Here is a 23,978-nt window from a genome sequence, read left to right as displayed (position 1 = left end):
AGTCTCCTGATCATCTTTGTTGCTCTTCTCTGCACTCTTTCTAGAGTCTTGACATCTTTTTTACATTGTCATGATGACCAAAACTGGATGCAGTACTCCAAGTGTGGCCTTACCAAGGCCTACTTACTAACACATGATCTTGATTCTATCCCTCTGTTAATGCAGCCTAGCACTGGGTTGGCTTTTTTGGCAGCTGCAGCACACGGCTGGCTCATAGTTAAGTGATTGTCCACTAGGACTCCAAGATCCCTCTCAGTTACGACTATTGAGCAAGGTACCACCTATACCAGGGGTCAGCAACCTGAAACAGTGAAAGAGCCACTCGGAACCGGTTCCCTCACAAAAGGAAAAACTGGGAGCCGCAAAAAATGTGTGCGCATGTGTGTACAAGCGCACATGCGCAGAACAGGGTTTGACTGAAGAGTGGAGCCAAGGCGAGATATGCACCTACCCTGCATATTTGAATTGATTGGTTGAACTTTTTTAGTCCCCCCTCTTTTTTTTTTTTTTTTGGACTGCACGTGGCAGAGGACTGGGAGCCGCAGGAGACGGCTGAAAGAGCCGCATGTGGCTCCGGAGCCGCGGGTTGCAGACCTGTGACCTATACTGTACCTGTGCATTTGGTTTTTCTTGCCTAAATGTAGAACCTTACTTTTTTCACCATTGAATTTCAATCCTTTTTCTATTGTTCATGTTGCTTTTCTATTGTTCATAGTGCTTTTCTTTTGTTCTTGTATTGAGCTTTTATCCTTATAAGTTGCCCGGAATCCCTAAGAGTGAGTTGTGTGGCCATATGCATTTTCTTAAATAAAATGAAAATAACCTTGGCTCCCATCAGAGCGATGTGCGAGAATCCTCATGAGATATTGCCCCTTCTGTTGTCTACCCATTTTCTATCTCAGGGACTGTCCATCTCTTATCACTGCCCACAGTTTCAGGAATGGTTTCAGGTTTATCGTCATTGTTGCACCTAATCTCCAAATGCTGGGATTTCAGCTCAGTTCAGAATAGAGCTGGAAGGGAGCAGTGTTGGAGCACCCACAACTTCTGGAGGAAAACCCTTCCACCAATTAAATTACTCTCACTGTCAGGAAATTCCTCCTTAGTTCCAGGTTGCTTCTCTCCTTGATTAGTTTCCATCTGTTGCTTCTTGTCCTGCACTGAGGTGCTTTGAAGAATAGGTCAACTTTTCATAAAATGGAATAACTTCTGGATGAGAACTAGACTAGATTACAAACCTCCCAGTCAGGAGTCCCTTGAACTGGGTGAGTGCTATTAGCTTGTAATTATAATTGAAATAATGCATAGGCCTTAGGCCACAGCTCATGTGAATATACCAGGGGTAGGCAACCTTGGCTCTTTTATGACTCGTGGACTTCAACTCCCAGAATTCCTGAGCCAGCGTGGTTCAGCTTGGAAACCTCTCCCTTTTCCCTCAGCATGGCTGGCTCAGGAATTCTGGGAGTTGAAGTCCACGAGTCATAAAGCGGCCTAGGCCAGGGGTAGGCAACCTTGGCTCCTTCATGACTTGTGGACTTCAACTCCCAGAATTCCTGAGCCAGCGTGGTTCAGCTTGGAAACCTCTCCCTTTTCCCTCAGCATGGCTGGCTCAGGAATTCTGGGAGTTGAAGTCCAGGAGTCATAAAAGAGCCAAGGTTGCCTACCCCTGGAATATACCATCCCAACAGTTGGATCCGAACATGCTTCCCAGCTACGGATCCCTTTGCTTCGCAACAGAATCCAGCTGCAGTCTGGGAAAAACAGCATAGTTGGTAGCCCATCAGCCCTGGGAAGCAGGCCACACCACGAAAAGCGACACCAGAGGAAAGTCAGAACTACAGGTAGTCCTCAACGTACGACCACAACTGAGCCCCCAATTTCCGTTGCTAAGCGTGACACTTGTTCAGTGAATTTTTGCCCCGTTTTACCACTTTTCTGGCCACCGCTGTGAAGCGAATCACTGCCGTCCTAGTTTGTAACGGGGTTGTTAAGGGGATCTGGCATCTTCCCCCTTGACTCTGCTTCTTAGAAGGTCGCAAAAGGGGATCCCGTGACCTCAGGACACCGCCACCGTCAACTCCCCTCCGCCTTGTGCGTGCCCACAGAGAGGGCCTCCTCAGGGTGCCTCCGGTCAGGGAATGTCGACTGGTGGCCCCCAGGGGGAGGTCCTTCTCTGTGGGCGCTCCGGCGTTATGGAACCAACTGCTGGTTAAGCTCCGGATGGCATCGGACCTTCGCTCCTTCCGGCGCGGGCTGAAGACCCACTTATTTGAACTAGCTGGTCTGGCCTGATGGGAAACATTAGGGTTTTTTAATGGGATTTTTACTGTTTTTATTGTTATTGTAATTTTTAATTGGGCATTGTTTAATTTCTTTTTAATTTTTGTATTGTTATTTATATATGCCCTGTTAACCGCCCTGAGTCCTTCGGGAGAAGGGCGGTATACAAATTGAATAAATAATAATAATAAAATACGAGTTGGTGGCCAAGCCCCTGGATTTTGAACACGTGACCCTGGGGATGTTGCAACGGTCGTTAGGTCTTCCAGTGGCGTTGTCACTTTGAACCGTCACTAAGTGAACGGTTGCAAGTCGAGGACTACCTGAGTGGGGTAGGCGACTGTTACAGGTTCTTGCAAGTCTGATAGCGTTTCTCGCCATCCCTCTGATCCCCCTTTGGAGTCAGGGAGGCGCCCCGTCTGAGCTTCCAGTGTGTGTCGTCTCCTTTCCCCAGGGATTGAGGAGTGGTTCTGCTTCGTTTCTGGAACTGTTTCTGAATATAGGCAGTCCTCAACTTACGACAATCCCTTTAGCAGCTGCTCAAAGTTATAAAGGGCTTTGGGGGGGAAAAAGTGGCTTTTGACACTTACAGCTGTCGCAGCGTCCCCATGGTCACGGGATCAAAACGTGGGCACTTGGCAACCGGCTCGTATCTATGTGATCGTCATTTTTGACTTTCCCCGTCAGCTTCCGACGAGCAAAGTCAACGGGAGAAGCCAGATTCTTTCAATGACCATACGACTCACTTTAGGACAGGGTCAAAAAAAGGCTGCAAAATTGGATGTCACTCGCTTAACAACCACCTTGCTTCATGATGGAAATTCCGTTATCAGATGTGGCCATAAGTCAAGGACTTGCCTGGGTTATCTTCAAGGCAACCTCCGCTCTCGAGGTGAGCAGCAATTTTTACGCGATTCAAAGGCGCCCGGTTCAGACCAATGGAAGGGAAGAAATCAAAGTCTCTTGCAACTAGTTCCTCTTTTAAAATTAGTTTCATTTTTATTTTCATCCTCATTGATACTCGCATTCATTCCCCTGAGTGCCACAATCCAGCTTCCCCCTCAGTGCCTGGATTGACTCCGAAACCTACAAGGAAGTTGGGGAGAAACGTGGAGAGAACCCAATAGGCAGGGGAGAACAACAAAAGGATTGAAGCTCGGAGGGAGGGAGGAAGAGGAGAAGAACGAGAGTGAGGGAGGGGGAGAGAGGGAGAAAGGGACAGAGGAAGAGAAGAAGACTGAGGGAGGGAGGGAGGGAGGGAGGGAGGGAGGGAGAGGGAAGGAGAGAGACAGAGAGGGGAAGAGAGGGAGAGATGGAGGGAGAAGCAGAGAAAGGGAGAGAGGGAGAGGGAGGAGAGGATAGGGATGGTGAAAGAGGGAGGGAAAGGGAGAGAGGGAGGGAAAGAAAAGGAGGGAGAGGGAGGAAGACAGAGATAGAGGGAGGGACAGAGGGAGGAGAGAAGGAGAGGGAGGGTGAGAGGGAGGGAAAGAGAAGGAAGGAGAGAGAGGGAGAGAAAGGAAGGGAGAGAGAGAGAGAGAGAGAGAGAGAGAGAGAGAGGAGGAGGATGCAGGAAATACACCAGGGTGGAAAAAGTTAGCTCCACCAGCTGAACCCTGAAAAGGAAGAAATGGAAAAAGTTGGAAGGACCCAGAGGGGTGGAGAAAAGACCATGAGCTTCTTCCTTCTCCTTCCTCTTTTCCTCCCACAGGAAAGCCAAGTGCCCAGTGAGTCCAATCTTTGGTACAAGGGCTTAAAACCCAGAAGTCCACAAAGCGTCCACTGCAGTCTCAGTCAATGTTCATCTCCAGAGACGGGTCTGCCAGCGGTCCCTTTGATGTAGCCGCGCATCGTCCCTTGGCTGCGCCAGAGGTCAGACCACCAATATTTGAACACGGCAGGCGGTTGTGCAAGGAGGCCCGGCGAAGGCCGTTGTCTTTGGTCAAGCACATGATTGTTTCCAATTGCTAGGGGAGGAAAATTTGAGATAGGAAGGGAGGACAGTTAACCCAACCGCCATGGGTTGGATGGGCTGCAGCTGGCGCAGCTATTCTGCACTCTCCATGGCAGCAGAGCCAGCTGTGGGTTGGATCCCCAAGTCCCGGAGCCCAGAAGCCCCCTCCTCTCCCACCTTGGCACATCTGAAAGAACTTGAGGTAGATGAAGTCACTCCCTTCTTTGGTACATTGACATTCTGCACTAGCACAAAAGGAACTCCCCACCCCCACCCCCACCCCACCCCCAGAACACAGTGAATCCCAAGGAGACACAATCTACTTCCCACCCCCAACCCGAGGGCTGCCTCAACACCGCAAGAGGTTGTCCCCACCCAACCCGTTCCCTCAAAGCAATGTAATGAAAGTGCAACCGAAGAGATGGGTGGTTTTGCTTGTGTCCGTAGGGAGGCAACATGGGAAGGGAGGAACGTGGGAAAGAAGAGGGAGTTGGGTTGGAGCAAGGACGAGAATGGAGGTTATGGAGCCACAGGTGTCCTCCCTGCAGCCCTGAGACAGGAGAAGGCAGCTTTCATGGGAGCAAGTGCAATCTAACCCTCAAACCTGCTCTCCGCACCCCAATCCACTCTTGACTGGCCTGTCCTACTCATGAAGTCTCCCCACCTTAACAGAAAAACAGAAGAACTGTAGGGCTGGGAAGGATTTGGGAGATCTTCTGAATACAGAAAAGAGAATGACAAGAGTTGGAAGGGACCTTGGAGGTCTTCTAATCCAACTCCCTGCCCAAGCAGGAGACCCTCTACCATTTCAGACAAATGGTTGTTCAACCTTCACCTCAAACCTTCCACCTTTCCAGAGTCATAGGCTGGAAGGGACCTTGGAGGTCTTCTAGTTCAACTTCCTGCTCAAGCAGGAAACCTTATACTGTACTGGCTAAATAGTTGTCCAATCTGTTGGGTTTGGGGTGGGTTTTCTGGAGGGTTTTCAAGACCTCCGGTGATGGAGCACCCCATCTCTGAGAGGCAAGTTATTCCACTAATTAATTTTTCACTCTCAAGAAATTTCTCCTTAGTTCTAGGTTGGATCTCCTTTTAACCAGCTTCCTCCCTTGCCTTGGTCCATCCCATAAACCTCACATTCATATGTCCTGCTGATCTTCCTACAATTTTCCCACCATGTTGGCTTTATCTAAGATGCTTTAGATAGGAACCCCATGCCGCTGTCACCAGAACCAATGCACCCATGAGATTTAAACACCCACTATCACACTCACACAGCTGCACCTTCTCCAAGATCTTTGGTTTGGTTAGGACTGGCAGCCGCTCCCAACCTCTGTTGAGCTGAGCCATAGATCCTAGGGGTGAGTGTGCAAAGAGGAATTGGTGAGTTTACAAAATCAGGATTGGGGTGGTGAAGACTGGGAAACAGAGGGAGCATGTTAAGAGCACGGTCATATGCCTGGACAGGGAATGGTGGAAAGGACAAGGAAGAAGATGCAACCCCGTTCCAGTTGAAGACTCCTAACCACCATCAAGTCCTTGGAGGCACCCAACTGGTGTCCGGCATCCAACCTCAGCCAAGGACATCAATGCAGGAGAAGCCATAACCATGGTTCACTAGCTCCACCATGGCTCCACAATAACAAAACCACAGAGTTGCCCAATCTTTTCTTGAAAACCTCCAGTGACGGAGCAGCCACAACTTCTGGAGGCAAGCCATTCCACTGATTAATACAAATCCAGAGTTGGAAGGGACCTTGGAGGTCTTCTAGTCCAACCCACTACTTGAGCAGGAGACTCTATACCATGTCAGACAAATGGTTGTCTAATCTCTTCTTGAAAACCTCCAGGGATGGACCATCCACGACTTCTAGAGGCAAGTCGCTCCACAGATTGATCAGCTTCCTCTCTACCCCCCCCCCCCTTCGTCTCAACCCTATGTCCTCCTCAGGGCCACAATGTCTCTCCAACCTGCCATTCTCCCTGCCCTGAAGTTCCTTTCCAAGCCCCTCCATAGCTCGGGGCCTCATCCCTTGCCACCCTGAACCAAGAACGCAGATGCCCCCACAAGGTCTCCACGCAGGATGGGAGAGTGGAGGCTGCTGTCCAAGGGATGGAGGGCAGGCTGCAGGGCTTCTCCTCTCAGGGTGAGGTGCTGGCCGGAGCACGTCCCCGAGATGTGGCAGAGAGCAGCTGGCTCGGTGGCATCCCTGTGCTGGAGTGGCTGTGGGCACCTCCCGCAGTGCCCAGGAGGCCCGATCGTCTGGCAAACAGCACACCTGTCGGAGCGAGAGAGGTGCTAAGTCCGTGCAAGTTGCAACAACTGCTGCTCACATCTGCCCAAATCCTAAAGTCCGGTCTCAGGAAGCCCACCCGTGAATTCCAGCGGCCTAGTGGGAGCCGCCCCTAACTTGCCACTGACCTACCGCAGAGCTATAGGTCATAAGTCAACATTTGGGGATTTTAAATTGTATAGTCTGTTCCTGAGGTTGGCTATGCTGCCTTTTTATTTTCTTCCATTAAGCTGAGGGGTCAATTCATTTCAACCTTGAGCTACAAATGTTTTTTTTTTCTAGCCAGACCACTTGTATATAAACAGATAGCAATTCCCCCTCCCTTCTAGCACTGATGATGTTACCTAGTTAGGTCATGAAATATCTGCAAGGAAACAACCAGGCTCAGAGAGCACCAAGGACCCTACAGTTCCTCCTCCTCCTCCTCCTCCTCCTCCTCCTCCTCCTCCTCCTCTTCCTCCTTTCCTTCTCCTCCACTCTGCAAACCCCACTCCTTTCTAGCACTAATGATGTTACCTAGTTGGGTAATGAAATGTCTGAAAGAAAATCCCCAAGCTCTGAGAGCACCAAGGACCTCACGATCCCCTCCTCCTCCTCCTCCTCCCCCTCCTCCTCCTCGTCCTCTCCATAAACCTCCCTCCCTTCTAGTACTGATGATGTTACCTAGTTGGGTAATGAAATGTCTGCAAGAAAACAACCCAGCTCAGACAGCACCAAGGAGTCTCTATTTCAGCCCTGAGCTACAAATATTCTCCTTTTATTGGTTCCATTTCATTCTCAAATACTGGCTGGGACAAGTCCCTGTAGCTTTCTTGCCAAGGTTTTTCAGAAGCGGTTTGCCTCCATCCTGGGATAAAGAGACAGTGGCTAGCCAAGGTCAGTCGCCTGGTTTCTAAGCTAAAGAGCTTAACCTAAGGGCCTTACGTGCTACACTAAAACTGGCTTTTATTTATCCTGCCTTGATTAGCCTGGTTATGGAATGTACCCCTTTTCACACAATATATGGCCCCCAAACTAAAGCAATGGCCATGGAGGCAACCCAAGATTCCCAGCTAGCAATTCTGGCAATCTTCAAGATGTCTTGGACTTCAACTCCCAGAGTTCCCTAGCCAACCACACATCTTAAACTTCCAGAGGCTGGGAAACCCTGGTTTGTGCTATGCTAGAAAATGGGTTGATCCCAGAATCTGCTTGCCCCAAAAGCGATCCCACCCTCACCCCCCAATTCTCTTTCTTAGAGCCTCCTCTTCCAAAGCTGGCAATTCCTCAGGTACTACCTATCCCAGTATCCTGCACCGATGATCAGAAAAACCCCAGGCTGGAGGCAAATTTCGGCAGCTGCTGCTGTTTTGCAACCTCTGAATTTGCAGCCTGTGCTCACACAAAGGTGGTGGTGATGAGCTCTTTACCTGTGTAGACAACTCCATTTATTTCTATTGACATGTTGATGCTGCTAATGCTGTTGGTGGACAGATTCAATGCAGTCTCCTGCCTGTCATCTGGAAGAAAACAGCGAAAGGGAGTGAGGAAGGCAGAGCAACAGAGGAAGAATGTGAGCGGTCTAGGACGGCTCACCACAGCCAACTTGCCGCGGGACAATTCCCCACAGCCAACTCTCCATAGCCAACTCACCACAGCCAATTCACCACACTCAACTCGCCATGGGACAATTTGCCACAGCCAATTCACCACAGCCAACTCAGCACAGCCAACTCAGCACAGCCCTCAGCACAGCCACTTCACCACAGCCAATTCACCACAGTCAACTCCCCATGGGACAATTTGCCACAGCCAATTCACCACAGCCACCACAGCCACCTCAGCACAGCCAACTCAGCACAGCCCTCAGCACAGCCACTTCACCACAGCCAATTCCCCATGGGACAATTCACCACAACCAACTCACCACAGCCAACTCACCACAGTCAACTTGCCATGGGACAATTCACCACAGCCAATTCACCACAGCCAACTCACCAGACAAATTGCCATGGGACAATTTGCCACAGCCAACTCACCACAGCCAATTCACCACAGCCCTCACCACAGCCAACTCATCACAGTTAACTTGCCACGGGACAATTTGCCACAGCCAATTCACCTCAGGACAAAAGTTACTTAATATCAAAGAAATGATGAAATGGAATAATTAAAGAAAGGATGCCAAAGGGGGGACAAAATGAAATGTGAATGACAAAAATTTAAAATTATTTTTAAAATTATTTTGAATTATGAAGTAAAACTGTTGAATTTTGCCACGGTGAGTTGGCCAAGGCAAACTGGCAGTGGTGAGTTGGCTACGGCAAGTTGGTTGTGGCAAGTTGTCATGTTCCACAAATGCATGCAGCACCCACTGGCAGCTATACGCTCCTGTCCTGGCTGAATCCAAAGCCCAAACATTTTGTGGTAAGCAAAGCTCGTCCTTTGCCAGGGGAGCCCTCGAGGACCAAGGTGCAGGTTGACTCAGATAGGAGTAATTGCTCTGAAGTCCATTGCCCAAAATAGTAGAGGCTGGTCTCCTGCAAGTAGTCTTTGTTTAATGACCATTCTTTAATGACCATTCAAAGTTACAACAGACCCCCAACCCCCAAACATTACTTACCACCTGTCCCCGAAGTTACAACTGTGGTTGCATACACCCTGTGATCACATGACTGCATTTTGGGCACTGGGAAACCAGCTCGTTTTTACAACTGGTTGCAGCATCTCATGGTCACGTGACCGTGATTTGCAAGATTTTTTTTTTGCTGGTTTCTGCCAAAAAAATTCCCACGCCCATACAGGAGAGTCGATTAACTTAAAGACCCTGTGGTTCGCTTAACAGCAATTAGCTTAACAACAATGATGGAATAAAATCAAGTCAGGTTATGCTGTGACCTGCTTAAGAGTTCAAATCAGCTACTTTATTGTTTTCTGCCTATAACACAGAAATCTTCCCAGATTGGCAGCTTGCGCCTGGGAAAGACCAGATAAGGCTGAAAAATATTCAGATCTCGACCTCTTGTATTTATGGTATCAGATGGTCTTGCCCTCTTGTGTTTATGTAGCAAACCTAGGCTAATTCCCTGCTTGAACCTTCTGCCCAACTGGGATGGTTGTTCTCCAACAATCCCTGCATTACAGAGATGCACATAAATTATTCCCACAGAGAGCGCAAACAAAAGGGGAATGGAAATCGGCCTGGCAGGAATAGATCCCACAGCCTCCCCCACCCAACTACACTTCCCAGATGCCCTTGGGCCAGTGCAGAACTCAATGGAGATGTTCTCCATCCCTGAAAGTAATGGACGAGGAACCCACCTCCACGGCTGTTGACCTTGATGTTGACTGGGAACTGGGAGGCCATGGCCAAGAGGTTCTGCTGAAGAGCTTGCTGGACCAGGCGCTGTTGCTCTTCAGCCACCAGTGCCATCTTCTTCTCTGGGGGCTCGCTGGTCTCCAGCTTCTCCCGCAACTGCTCCAGGGCGGCTGCCTGAGATGCAGCCGCTTGTGCTGCCACCAAGTGATGCCCGGCTAGGCTGACAGGTATAGCGATGCGGCTGGGCACCCCGGATGACAGGAGGCTCTCTTCTGTGCGGAGGAGGAGGAGGAGGAAGAGGAGTCAACAGAGGACAACAAAGGTGCAGGGACTTTTCTAAGAATGTAATGGCTGTCGTAGCTATCTTTCTATCCTATCTATCTATCTATCTATCTATCTATCTATCTATCTATCATCTACCTACCTACCTGTCTGTCAGTCTGTCTGTCTGTGTATCTATCTATGTATCTATCTATCTATCTATCAGGGGACGCAGTGGCTCAGTGGGTTAGGACGCTGAGCTTGTCGATCAGAAGGTCGGCAGTTTGGCGGGTCGAATCCCAAGTGCCGCTTAACAGAGTGAGCGCCTGTTACTCATCCCAGCTTCTGCCAACCTAGCAGTTTGAAAGCACGTAAAAATGCAAGTAGAAAAATAGGGACCACTCCGGTGGGAAGGTAACCGTTCCATGCGCCTTTGGTGTCTAGTCATGCCGGCCACATGACCACGGAAACGTCCTCGGACAAGCGCTGGCTCTTCGGCTTTGAAACGGAGATGAGCACCGGCCCCTAGAGTCGGAAACGACTAGCACGTGTGTGCGGGGGAACCTTTACCTTTTTATCTATCTATCATCTACCTACCTACCTGTCTGTCTGTCAGTCTGTCTGTCTGTGTATCTATCTATCTATCTATCTATCTATCTATCTATCTATCTATCTATCTATCTATCTATCACCTACCTACCTACTTGTCAGTCAGTCAGTCAGTCTGTCTGTCTGTCTATCTATCTATCTATCTATCTATCTATCTATCTATCTATCTATCTATCTATCTATCTATCATCTACCTACCTACCTACCTACCTGTCTGTCAGTCTGTCTGTCTGTGTATCTATCTATCTATCTATCTATCTATCTATCTATCTATCTATCTATCTATCTATCTATCTATCTATCTATCTATCTATCTATCTATCTACCTACCTCTCTGTCAGTCTGTCTGTGTATCTATCTATCTACCTACATACCTACCTACCTACCTACCAATATCATCTATCATTTATCTCTATCTAATCTCTCTCTATATCCATCCATCAACTATTTATCATTATCTGTCATATCTATATATCCATCCATCCATCCATCCTATACATCTACTCTGTCATCTATCATCTTCTATCTTTCTCTCAATTATCCATCTGTCTATAACTATCTACAGTATTGTCTATCTTATATCAATCATCTATGGCTCTATTTATATCGATCTACCTTTCCTTCTATATCTATTGATCTATCTGTATCTCTATATCTATCTATCATCACTTGGTATAAGTAATGAGAGGTTAGACTAGAAGACCTCCAAGCTCCCTTCCAACTCTTTTATTTTGTTATTTATCAATCAATCATCCACCTATTCATCTATCTCTCTGTTTATGTACTAGTGGCTTGCCCACCAATGTCGGTGGAAGTGCACTTAGTGGTTCCATGATTAGCTGTTATTTACTGAGTTAGTAACCAACCAAGAACAGAGAGCAAAACACACCCCCTCCCTTCTAGCACTGATGACGTTCCCTAGTTGGGTCATGAAACGTCTGCAAGAAAACCGCCAAGCTCAGAGAGCACCAGAGGTCACCCTGAGCTACAATTATTCTCCTCTATCGGTTATTCTGCTGTGCTGAGAAATGGGCCCTTCCCAGAGGTGTCAAACTACAGTTCCCATAGCCCACCTTCCAGCCACCTGTTCTGTACCAGCCTGCTACCGGCCCTGCAGAAAAGGCAGGGTCAACCCCTTTACAAACGGCAAGAGGCTGGAACTACGCCTGCCAAATTTATAGCTACAAAAACAAACAAGACACGAACCAAGAAACAAGAGCTTTAAGAAACTTCAGCAAACTTTAAGAAAGTTTCTTAACTTTAAGAAAGTTTAACTTTAAGAAAGTTTCTTAACTTTAAGAAAGTTTCTTAAGCAAGCTTTAAGAAACTTCAGCAAACCAGCCCTCCCAGACATTCCCCTTATATAGAGTTCAGGGTGTGGCTTCTCTCTGCCTCCTTCCGAGAAGCCCCATTGCCTTCCTCTGTTTACTCCTAATTGACTGCCTCCTGCGTCGGGAGTCCCTTAAATAGGGCCAGCTGTGGGTCATCTTCATCCACGCTGTCAGGCTCACACAGCTGGGTCTCCGTCGTGACCAGGTGGGAGGGGCCTGGCTGAGGGCTATCATCAGCAAGATCTTCAACCCCCTCAGCAAGGTCTTCAACACCCCCCTCCTCCTCTGAGTCATCCAACCCAACTGCCGAACCCACAGGCTGACCCTGAATCACAACACCACCAAGCACAGAGGTGGGCTGCATCTAGAAAGGAGAAGACTCTAGCTTCAGAGTTTCTCTGGCTCTCTGAAGGCTGCAAGAAAAAAATGGGTTTGGCAAGGGGGAAAAAGCCCAGCGTGTCCTTTGCCAAGTTTATTTATTTATTCGTTTGTTTTGGTGCATTCAGGGCCGAAGCTTTAACAAGGAACAGCCTGAAAGGCAATTAAAACAGATCAAAACCAGTCAATGTGGCTTTTTTTTCTTCCCCTTGAGGTACTTTTGCAGTTTGGGTTTACTTTAAAAAGAAGCAGTTTGACCCAGAAGGTTTTCACACCACATGGCGTTCCCTGGGGGGGGAAGGTCAGGACAGGGGAATCAAGAGGTAGTCCTCAACTTACGACAGATCATTTAGTGACCGTTCAAAGTTACAGCACCACTGAAAAAAGGGACTGATGACCGTTTTTCACGCTTGCAAACCGCTGCAGCATCCCCACAGTCACACAGAATTCGGACAACTGACTCTTATTTATGACGGTTGCAGTGTCGCGGGGGTCACGCGATCCCCTTCTGCGACCATTTGACAAGCAAAGTCGATGGGGAAGCCAGCTTCGCTCAGGAAACCGCGTTACTATTTTATCAGCTGAAGGGATTCACTTAACAGCGGTGGCAAGAAAAGTCGTAAACCGGGGCCAAACTCACTTAACAAATGTCTCGCTTAGCAACAGAAATGTTGGGGCTCCAATAAACCAGGAACTACCTGCACGCCAAAAAAGGAGGTATTTTCCTGTAGAGCCGGGGTAGGCAACCTTGGCTCTTATATATGACTCGTGGACTTCAACTCCCAGAATTCCTGAGCCAGCATGGCTAAGCATGGAAACCTCTACCTTTCCCCTCAGCATGGCTGGCTCTGGGAGTTGAAGTCCACGAGTCATGAAGGGGCCATAGTTCCCCCATGCTGGCTCAGGAATTCTGGGAGTTGAAGTCCATGAGTCATGAAAGGGCCATAGTTCCCCCATGCTGGCTCAGGAATTCTGGGAGTTGAAGTCCACAAGTCATGAAGGGGCCATAGTTCCCCCATGCTGGCTCAGGAATTCTGGAAGCCCACAAGTCATGAAAGGGCCATAGTTCCCCCATGCTGGCTCAGGAATTCTGGGAGTTGAAGTCCATGAGTCATAAAAAAAACCCAAGGTTGCCTACCCCTGCTAGAGGTTCAGCCTTTTACCCTTGCTCTGCTTTTGCCCCCTCGCCCGGGAACCCTCCCTCCCCTTCCCCCTCCCAAGCAGCCCGAGACCCTCACCTTTTTTGACGGCGTGGGCTTGCCCGATCTGGCTCCCGTTGTGGGTGGCGAGGGCAAGGGAGGGCAGAGGGACCTTGGGGGATGCGAGAGCGCCCGGTGTGCCTGTTGGAGAGTAGCTGAACAGGGTGGCCCCGAACATCTGCCGCCTGCTTTCCCGACGGTTGCTGTCAATGGCAGCTTGCAGCTCCCCGGGGGAGCTCAGCCCCCGTTTCTCACACTCGTAAGGGTAGAGGTACTTCATGTATCTGCGAGGAGAAGCAGAGAGGTTGGCAGAGACAACTGTCCATCGCCGCAGCTGGAAGGGACCTTGGAGGTCTTCTAGTCCATCCCCATGCTCAAGGCAGGAGATCCTATACCGTTCTGGACAAACGGCTGTCCAGTCTCTTCTTGGAAAGCTCCAGGGATGGACCACCCACCACTTCTGGAGGCAAGTCGCTGCACTGGTTAATTAACAGAATAATAGAGTTGAAAGGGACCTTGGAGGTCTTCTAGTCCAACCCCCTGCTCAAGCAGGAGACCCTAGAGTACCATTCCAGACAAATGGTTGTCCAATGTCTTCCTGAAAACATGATGGGTTCATACTGAAAGTGAGACATGTGTCAAACAGTGTTTCAAGGTTTTCTATTGCTGGTCATTCTAGAAGTCTACAATGGGCATCATATCAATTAGTATTGAATGAATCAAACCCATCTCTCTCTCTCTCTCTTTCTCTTTCTCTCTCTCTCTCTTTCTCTCTCCCTCTCTCTCTTCCTCTCTCTCTCTCTGTCTTTCTCTCTCCCTCTCTCTCTGTCTTTTTCTCTCTTTCTCTCTCTCTCTTTCTCCCTCTCTCTGTGTCTTTCTCTCTCTCTCTCTCTCTCTCTCTCTCTCTCTCTCCCTCTCTCTCTCTCTTTCTCCCTCTCCCTCTTTCTCTCTCTTCCCCCCCCTCTCTCTGTCTTTTCTCTCTCCTTCTCTCTCCTCTGTCTCTTTTGCATTTGTCCCTTAACACATGCAAAGAAGCAGGGGGGGGGGCTACACTTTTCTAAGCCTCCCCATCCATAGCCTGGTCATTCCCAGATCTAAATCTCTGGTCACAGTTCATTCTGCAGAGAAGAGAAACAAAGATGATTAAAGGGCTGGAGATAAAAACATACCATATGAAGAACAGTTGCAGGAATTGGATATAACCAGTCTAGAGAAAAGAAGGACTAGAGGTGACTAGAGGGTAGCAATATTCCAGTATTTGAGGGGCCACCACAAAGAAGAGGGGGTGAAGCTATTCTCCAAAGCAGCTGAAGGCAGAAGAAGAAGCAACGGATGGAAACTCATCAAGGAGAGAAGCAACCTGGAACTAAGGAGAAATTTCCTGACTGTTTGAACAATTAACCAGTGGAACAACCTGCCTCCAGAAGTTGTGGGTGCTCCATCACTGGTGGTTTTTAAGTAGAGACTGGCCAGCCATTTGTCTGAAATGGATTAGGGTTTCCTGCCTGAGCAGGGGGTTGGACTAGAAGACCTCCAAGGTCCCATCCAACTCCATCATACTATATTCTGTATTCTGACTCACTGTGTGCGGAGCGTGAAGGCTGCGCTGGTGATGGAGGTGGGCAGGTTCAAGCCTTTGGTGATCTCCCGCCAGATCTTCTTATTGATGACCTCCACCAGACCCCCTTTCTCAGTCACCAGCCGATAGAGCGTGTAGAGATCCAGCACTTGCTTGGCCATGATGGGGATTCGGTTTACGGGGGTCCCTGGAACGAGGGAAGGAGAGAGGGAGAAAGATGGGCACCACGCAGAAAAAGTTTTAAAAAAGAAGCCATCACCCAAATCAATGTTTCTAATCTTGGCCACTTGAAGACGGGCAGACTTCATCTCCCAAAATTCCCCAGCTGGCCATGATTTTGTGCTGAGTTTTTTTTTTAAATGCTCTGTACTTTTTTTAAAAAAAATAATAATAAAAAACAGCCCCACCCCACCCTCCACCCCCAGCACTGCAATGCTGTGTAAATTTAGTTTAGACGCTTTTATTGTTTTTAAAATGTTGCCACTGTTTGTACTATGGCATATTTTTTGAATGACAAGTTGCTCAGAGTCATTGATTGAAATAGGAGAAAAAGAAGAAAAGAAAAGAAAAGAAAAGAAAAGAAAAGAAAAGAAAAGAAAAGAAAAGAAAAGAAAAGAAAAGAAAAGAAAAAGAAAGAAAGAAAGAAAGAAAGAAAGAAGAAAGAAAGAAAGAAAGAAAGAAGAAAGAAAGAAAGAAAGAAAAAAGGAAAGAAGAAAGAGGATGGGAGAGAGAAAGAGAGAGAAGAAAGAAAGAGAAAGAAAGAAGAAGAAAGAAAGAAAGAAAGAAAGAAAGAAAGAAAGAAAGAAAGAAAGAAAGAAAGAAGAAAGAAGGAAGGAAGGAAGGAAGGAAGGAAGAAAGGAAGGAAGGAAGGAAGGAAGGAAGGAAGGAAGGAAGGAAGGGGAGGGAGAGAGAAAAGAGAGAGAGAGAGAGAAAGAAAGAGAGAGAAAGAAAGAAAGAAAGAAAGGAAGGAAGGAAGAAGGAAGAAAGAAGAAGAAAGAAAGAAAGAAAGAAAGAGAAAGAAAGAAAAAAAGAAAGAAAGAAAGAAAGAAAGAAAGAAAGAAAGAAAGAAAGAAAGAAAGAAAGAAAGAAAGAAAGAAAGAAAGAAAGAAAAAGAAATACAAGGCTTTGCAAAGACCTGGCTGGAGTCCTCTGAACGCATTGCCCGGTGGAGGCTTTAGGGAGAGGATCTGGTATATCTGGTAGGTCAAGAAGGGCTGACTTCCAGCTCCCATTTCTTTGTCGAGGGGTTACAAAATTGGAAAAGAGGAAAATAAAGGAGAAAATTTGTACAGTAGCTGATGGTTGAAAGGAGGGGTCCTTGGTGCTCTTTGAGCTTGGTGGTTTTCCGGCACATGTTTCTTGCCTAGCAGTGATGATGGTTCCTAGCTGGGTCATGAAATGTCTGCCAGATAACGACCAAGCTCCAAGAGCAGCAAGGACCCAATATTCCTCCCTCCTCCTCCTCCTCCTCCTCCTCCTCCTCCTCCGACTCCTCTTCCACTCTGCAAACCCCACTCCTTTCTAGCACTGATGATGTTCCATAGTTGGGTCATGAAAGTCTGCCAGGAAACCACCAAGCTCCGAGAGCACCAAGGACCCGTCAAAAGGGAAAATACTTGCCACCCATGAGGGGGAACCCCTTCCCCCCGCCTCCAGCTTGGCCAAGGGCACTGTGGTGGGAGCTCGGTCCTTCCGGCCGGAGAAGGAGCAGGTGCCAAAGTGAGCAGCGAAGAAGCCGCCCGGCTCTCCTCTGGGTGACCCAAGAGGCTGTTAATTAGCCCTGGATCTGCGTGAAAATCTGTCGATGCCGGCTGGTTATTGAAATTGATTTCAGTTTAGAAGCTGATCCAGGGCGGAGGGCAAAGAGCGTGCCGGGAGCGGCAGAGGCCAAGTGGGGTGCTGTGGCCGAGGGGGCTCCCCTTCCTCAGGGAGGGGGGTCTGGACAAGAGAGACCCCACCACGGGCTCAGTTATTCAGCCGGGTGTTCTCAAAGTCGGAGGGAAGTTAAGATCTGGCCAGACAAGACCCCCCCCAACTTGGGGGAATGCAGCCCTTGGACCTCTCCACAAAGGATGAGAGCAACAAGCAAAAGGGGTTGTTAAATCTGCCCCCCCCCGATCTTTAGCCCTCCATTCTGGACCTCCCCCTGTCGACCACCGAATCAGATATACATACTCGTTGACTTACAACCGCAGCTGAGTCCAAAAGTTCCGTTGCGGAGCAAGGCAGTTGTTAAATGAGCTTGGCCCATTTTATGACCTTTCTGCCACAGCTCTTAAGCCAATTCCTGCAGTTGTTAAATGAATTGTGCTGACATTAACTGAATCTGGCTTCTCCCATTGGCTTTGCTTCTCAGAGGTCGGCTGGGACTCTTTAAAAAAAATGGCAATCACGTGATCCCCAGACACTGCGACCGTCACAAATACGTGCCGCGTGCCAAACACCCGGATTTTGCTCACGTGGCCCTGGGGAGGCTGCAACGGTCATAAGGGTGAAAACTGGTCGTTAAGTCACTTTTTTCCAGTGCTGTTGTAATTTTGAACAGTTCCTAAAGGAAATGGTTGTAAGTTGGAACATAGAATAATAGAATTGGAAGGGTCCTTGGAGGTCTCCTAGTCCAACCCCCTGCTCAAGTGGGAGAGCCTATACCAGGGTAGGCAACCTCGGCTCTTTTATGACTCATGGACTTCAACTCCCAGAATTCCTGAGTTCAGCTATGTTGACTCAGGAATTCTGGGAGTTGAAGTCCATGAGTCATAAAAGAGCCGAGGTCGCCTACCTCTGCCTATACCATCCTTGGTCAAATGGCTGTCCAAACTCTTTTCGAAAGCTTCCAGTGATAGAGCACCCACACCTTCTGGAGGCAAGCCGTTCCACTGATTAACAGAATAACAGAATTGAAGGGACCGTGGAGGTCTTCTCTAGTCCAACCCCCTGCTCAGGCAGGAAATCCTATACCATTCAAGACAAATTGCTAAGCACATTGATTTGTGCTTTAAATTGTAAGCCGCCCTGAGTCTTCAGAGAAGGGCGGGATATAAATGGGATTAAAAAAAAAAGGTTGTCCAGTCTCTTCTTACACACCTCCAGTGATGGAGCACCCACAACTTCTGAAGGCAAGCTGTTCCACTATTAATTAACAGAATAACAGAACTGGAAGGGACCTTGGAGGCCTTCTAGTCCAGTCCCCCTACTCAAGCAGGACAAATAGCTTAAATGCCTCCAGTGATGGAGCACCCACTACTTCTGGAGTCAAGCTGTTCCACTGCTTAATTGTTCTCGCTGTCGGGAAATGTGTTTTTGGGTAAGGAAGTTCCCCTGGCCAGGAAGCCTCTGAGAGAGCCATCCATAGCTTGCTTCCCCTGGCTAACGCTGCCTACAAGTCAAGCTGAACATGTATATATAGGAGGATCAGGGTGAAGGTTCGTTCTCTGAGCTTGTGGGTTGGTTTCTCAACGTTTCATTACCAGGTAACATCTTCAGTGGAGTTGAAGATGTTACCTAGCCTGGTAATGAAACGTTCAGAAACCAACCCACAAGCCTCGGAGAACGAACCTTCACCCTCATCCTACACCCGAGCTGTAGGTATTCGCCACTGATGTATTTATCTATTACATTTTGCATACATATTACATACATGCCGCCCATCTCACGGTTGCGGGTGGAGGGAGATGGAGGGAGATCCAGTTTTGATCACCACCATGTGAAAAAGATGTTGAGACTCCGGAAAGAGGGCAGAGAAGAGAAACAAAAGAGAATCAGGGGGCTGGAAGCTAAAACATACAAGGAGCGGTGGCAGGAATTGGATTTCGCTAGTCCAGTGGTGGCGAACCTACGGCACGCGTGCCAGAGGCGAGACTCAGAGCCCTCTCTGTGGGCACGTGTGCCATTGCCCCAACCCCACCTCCCCCCACGGCCCCCTCTTCACCAGCAGCCCCCCCAGAGGAGAATCACCCCCAAGCTGCCAAGACATGGCAGCAGGGACATTGCACTCACAACCCATCATGCACAGATGATGCTGTGGGCAGCGGGCAGAGGGCGGGGGTTGCCGTGGTGCTGCTGGGCTGCCTGGGCAATCTGCGGCAGACCGTGGAGGCAGTGGGTGGCCCTCTGGGTGGGGGGGACAGGGGCAGTTTTGGGCACTCGGTCTCTAAAAAGGTTCGCCATCACTGGTCTAATCTAATAAAAAGAAAGAGTTGGTGTGACGTGATAGCAGGTGTTCCAATATCTCTGGGGCTGTCACATAGAAGAGGGGGATTCAACCTAACCTCCCAAAGCCCCTGAAGGCAGGACCAGAATCAACGGATGGAAGCTAATCAAGGAGAGAAGCAACCTGGAATTAAGGAGAAACTTCCTGACAGTGAGAACAATCAACCAGTGGAACAACCTGCCTCCAGAGGTGGTGAGTGCTCCAACACTGGAGGTTTTTAAGAAAAGACTGGACAACCACTTGTCTGAAATGGTATAGGGTTTTATGCCAGAGCAGGGGATTGGACTAGAAGACCTCCAAGGTCCCTTCCACCTCTGTTACTCTGTTCTGTTCTGTTCTGTTCTGTTCTGTTCTGTTCTGTTCTGTTCTGTTCTGTTGGTAAGACCCCCTTTGGAATACTGCATCCAGTTCTGGTCACCAGAATTAAAAAAAAAAACGTTGAGACTCTAGAAAGAGGGCAGAGAAGAGCCACAAAGGTGATCAGGAGTCTGGATGCAAAAACATATGAAGAACGGTTGCTGGAACTGGGTATGTCTAGTTTCATGAAAAGAAGGACTAGAGGTGATGTGATAGCAGTCTTCCAGTATTTGAGGGGCTGCCACAGAAAAGAGGGGGGGGGTCAACTTGTTCTCCAAAGCACCTGAGGGCAGGACAAGAAGCGACGGATGGAAACTAATCAAGGAGAGAAGCAATCTGGGACTAAGGAGAAACTTCCTGACAGTGAGAACAAATAATTAGTGGAAAAACTTCTCTCCAGAAGTTGTGAATGCTCCAACACTGGAGTTTTTTTTAAAAAAAAGAGATTAGACAACCATCTGTCTGAAATGGTGTAGGGTTTCTTGCCTGGGCGGGGGGGGGGTGGACTAGATGACCTCTCAGGTCCCTTCCAACTCTTGATATTCTATTCTATTCCATCAAAACCTTGCACGCCACCACTTTGGTGGGCTTGGCACGAAATCCCGCCATCTGCACTATCAGCAGGAGCTGACTCGACTCAGGGGCGTCATTTCCCTTAGGACACCCCGGTGCAAGTCAGAAGCAACTGTGCCTTGGAAAAAAACTTCAAGAGGCACTCCGAAACCCAGCAGCTCTCTGGTGTCAAAGGGGAGGAAGAGGCCAAGGAGAAGGGGAGGGGTCCGGCTTGCAAGATGCCCAGTTCCTCAAACGGACCCTGGATGCGCACCGGAGCAGCTGCCACCTTCGAATCACAAAGAAAAGCCCTTAATTTATACATTCTTTTCTTCCAGAAAGACCACAGGGAAAGAGCTGGACCTGGGGTGGGGAGGGCGGGGGGGGGCAGAATGATCGAAGCCCCATCCATTTGCAGGAGACGCTGGGCTCAAGCGCTGTTTCCTCGGTCCCCTAATTTATGGGCCTCTTATTGGCTAGGATATTCTTCATCAGCTTGAAAAATGACTTGCTTTATTCTTTCCCAGCTGCTCATTCTGATTGTTTTGTGTTTAAAAAGTGAAAAGTGGATAAAGATAAAGATAAACGTGGATAAATGTACAGAGAAATGGCGAGTGTGCAAAAAAAGGGCCAGGAAGGAGAGGGAATTAAAATGGTGCTCGTGTTTTGTACTCTGGAGCAAAGGCAAGAAGCTTGGGGTTTTGGGGTACAGCAAGGGGTTTGCAGGTGAGTATTTGGGAAGAAGTGGTCCCGTCAGGTCTGCATAGAGGTGGGCACCAATGGCCATGGGAAATTTTAAGTCCTGTGGACCTCAAGTCCGCCGCTGGCTGAGGGATTCTGGGAGTTGAAATCCCCAAATCTTCAAATGGCCAAGGCTGGGCACTCCTGGTGTAGGCAAAGAAACTGGGTGGAGAATCTTTCTGGATATGTTTTTTTTTCTGGAAAAGGAGAAAGGAGGAGGAGGAGGAGGAGGAGGAGGAGGAGGAGGAGGAGGAGGAGGAGGAGGAGGAGGAGGAGGAGGAAGAGGAGGAGGAGGAGAATGACACTGGAGCCCTTGGTGCTCTCTGAGCTTGGTCGTTTTCTTGCAGACATTTCATGACCAAATTAGGTAACATCATCAGTGCGAGGAGGAGGAGGAGGAGGAGGAGGAGGAGATTGGCAGTGGAGCCCTTGGTGCTCTCTGAGCTTGGTTGTTTTCTTGCAGAACTTTCATGACCCAACTAGGTAATGTCATCAGTGCTAGACTGGGCTTGTATATAAACAGAGAGCAAACCCCACTCCCTTCTAACACTGATGATGTTACCTAGTTGGATCGTGAAATGTCTGCAAGAAAACAATTAAGCTCAGAGAACACCAAGGACCCCACAGTCCTCCTCCTCTCCACATAGCCCACTCCCGTCTAGCACTGATGATGTCTAGCACTGATGATGTTACCTACCATATTTCCCTGAAAGTAAGACCTGGTCTCATATATAGAGAGAGGCATTAGGTCTTACTTTGGGGGCATGTCTTATTTTTCCCATTGTCTCACCTTGCGGCAGCAGTACCCACAACCCCGTCCAGCGGGAGCCCACGTGGCTGCCACTGACCCTCTTCTTCTCTGGCTGCTCATCACCACTTGTGCATGTCGGCCCTGGCCTCTGTTTTGCTGGCAGAGGCCTTCAGGAAAGGCCTCTGCAGCCAAGAACAGAGGCTGGAGGCGACGCGCGCGAGCAGCTGCAGGAGAAGCGGGCCTCCGGCAGCCATGCAAGCTCCTGCTGGACGGGGCTGTCAATGTCGCCACCGCGAGGCGAGGTAGCTGCCAGGGTGTGGGAAGCCTGGCTGCAGGGACCCTGAGGTAAGCGGGTGCAGGGCACATGGGGCAACTCCACCCACTCCCCCACCTACCTCGCCTCACCTCGTGGCAGCAGCACCACCAACAACCAGACAGAATGGGCAGGTGGCCAGCTGCACAGGCTCTTAACTAGGGGCTTATTTGGGGGGTAGGGTTTATATTAGGCACCCGCGTAAAAAAATCAAGCGAGAGTTTATTTTCGGGATAGGTCTTATTTTGGGGGGAACAGGGGAGTTGGGTCATGAAACATCTGCAAGAAACCCACCAAGGTCAGAGAGCACCAAGGTCCCCACATTCAGGTATTGCTGATTTTTGAGATGAGGAACTTGAGGCCAGACTGAGTCCGGTTTTAATTTTTACAAAAAGCGCAATGAGGACCTTTCCCCTCTGCGAGGCTAAATTAAGCTGTCCATCTAAGAAGGCTGACAAAGGAACTGAAAGGAGAGGAGAGGAGAGGAGAGGAGAGGAGGGGAGGGGAGGGGAGGGGAGGGGAGGGGAGAGGGGAGGGGAGGGGAGGGGAGGGGAGAGGAGAGGAGAGGAGGAAGGAAGGAAGGAAGGAAGGAAGGAAGGAAGGAAGGAAGGAAGGAAGGAAGGAAGGAAGGAAGGAAGGAGGGAGGGAGGGAGGGAGGGAGGGAGGGAGGGAGGAAGGAAGGAAGGAAGGAAGGAAGGAAGGAAGGAAGGAAGGAAAGAAAAAAGAAAGAAAGAAAGAAAGAAAGAAAGAAAGAAAGAAAGAAAGAAAGAAAGAAAGAAAGAAAGAAAGAAAGAAAGAAAGAAAGAAAGAAAGAAAGAAAGAAAGAAAGAAAGAAAGAAAGAAAGAAAGAAAGAAAGAAAGAAAGAAAGAAAGAAAGAAAGCCCAGATTCTGGATGGTCCCGAGAGCAACACATTCTCTTCCCCCATCCAAAGAAGATGCAAATTCCTCTGCCGCCTGCAGAGTGTTCCTTTTCTGCGGAGACAAAAAGAGAGCAGCTCTTTGACAGAGAAGCCCCTCAGGGCCTTGGGAAGGGCAAAGAGAGAAGAAGCCACTGGATGGACAGGGTGGACCAGCCTGGTCAGTCCTCAAGAGGCCAAGCCAGTTATCAGCCAAAGGGTCATTCAACCCACCCACGGCTTGGCAGGGAGGAAGGAGACCTCCTGAGCAAAGAGAAGAGGCACGCAAAGGCTCCAGACCCCCAGCCTGGTTCCAATGAGGGGCGTGTGTGTGTGTGGGGGGGGGGGAAACAGCCTCTTCTCCACCTCTACTTGGGACCCTCCTCCCCCTTTGCAATCCTGCTTTCCCCCCCCCAAAAAAAGGGGCTGGCCCTGCAAGGGGAGGAAGATCAGGGAGAACCAGTTTCTCCAGAAACACCCAGCCTGGGTAAATATTCTAAAAAAAACACACAACTTGTTATTCCCTGGTAGCATCATTGCCCAGCAATGCATTGTTTGTGGATGGCTGTGAGTCATAAGGTGGATTGTGAAGCAGAGGCAACCTTGAGAAAACCCAGCCTGGCTTCTCAAAGGCTGCTCCAAAGCAAGTTTATAGCTCTCATGGGTCAGTCACAAGTAGACTCAAATGTATAGAGTTTCAAATGAGCTACTTTATTGTTCACAGCCTATATTTCAGGAATCTGCCCCAGCTTTTGCTTGGGAAAACCCAGATAAGGCTCAAAGGCATCCAGGACAGTCAGACGGTCTTGCCCTTTTTGTGTTTCTTTATTAATTAAATTTATTAATTCGTTTACATTTATGCTTCATTTGTTTATATTTGTATTTCATATGTCTTTAACCACCCATGTCCTTCACAGACGGGCTGTAGGCCAGTGGTCCCCAATTTTGGGGCACCAGGGATCGGTTCTGTGGAAAAC

The 23,978-nt window shown here is 48.9% G+C and overlaps 1 protein-coding gene across 1 annotated transcript in view; it reads right to left on the bottom strand.

Annotated features, from left to right (window-relative positions):
- Positions 1 to 6,341: 6,341 nt before the first annotated feature.
- Positions 6,342 to 23,978, bottom strand: part of ARID3C (AT-rich interaction domain 3C) — a gene marked incomplete at its 5' end in the record, with an annotated part of 90,750 nt that continues 73,113 nt past the window's right edge. The window contains 5 exons of the mRNA XM_081316345.1: positions 6,342 to 6,510; positions 7,935 to 8,024; positions 9,826 to 10,095; positions 13,641 to 13,885; positions 15,184 to 15,367. Of these exons, the coding sequence (XP_081172471.1) occupies positions 6,374 to 6,510; positions 7,935 to 8,024; positions 9,826 to 10,095; positions 13,641 to 13,885; positions 15,184 to 15,367 (926 nt within the window). The 3' untranslated portion in view covers positions 6,342 to 6,373. The remainder of the gene's footprint in view (positions 6,511 to 7,934; positions 8,025 to 9,825; positions 10,096 to 13,640; positions 13,886 to 15,183; positions 15,368 to 23,978) is intronic.

This window comes from Vipera berus (genome assembly GCF_964194415.1).
Source record: "Vipera berus genome assembly, chromosome: 2".
In the NCBI taxonomy this organism is placed as follows: domain Eukaryota; kingdom Metazoa; phylum Chordata; class Lepidosauria; order Squamata; family Viperidae; genus Vipera; species Vipera berus.
The sequence above is the reverse complement of the archived record's forward strand: the minus strand, read 5'-3'. Positions and strand labels throughout refer to the sequence as shown.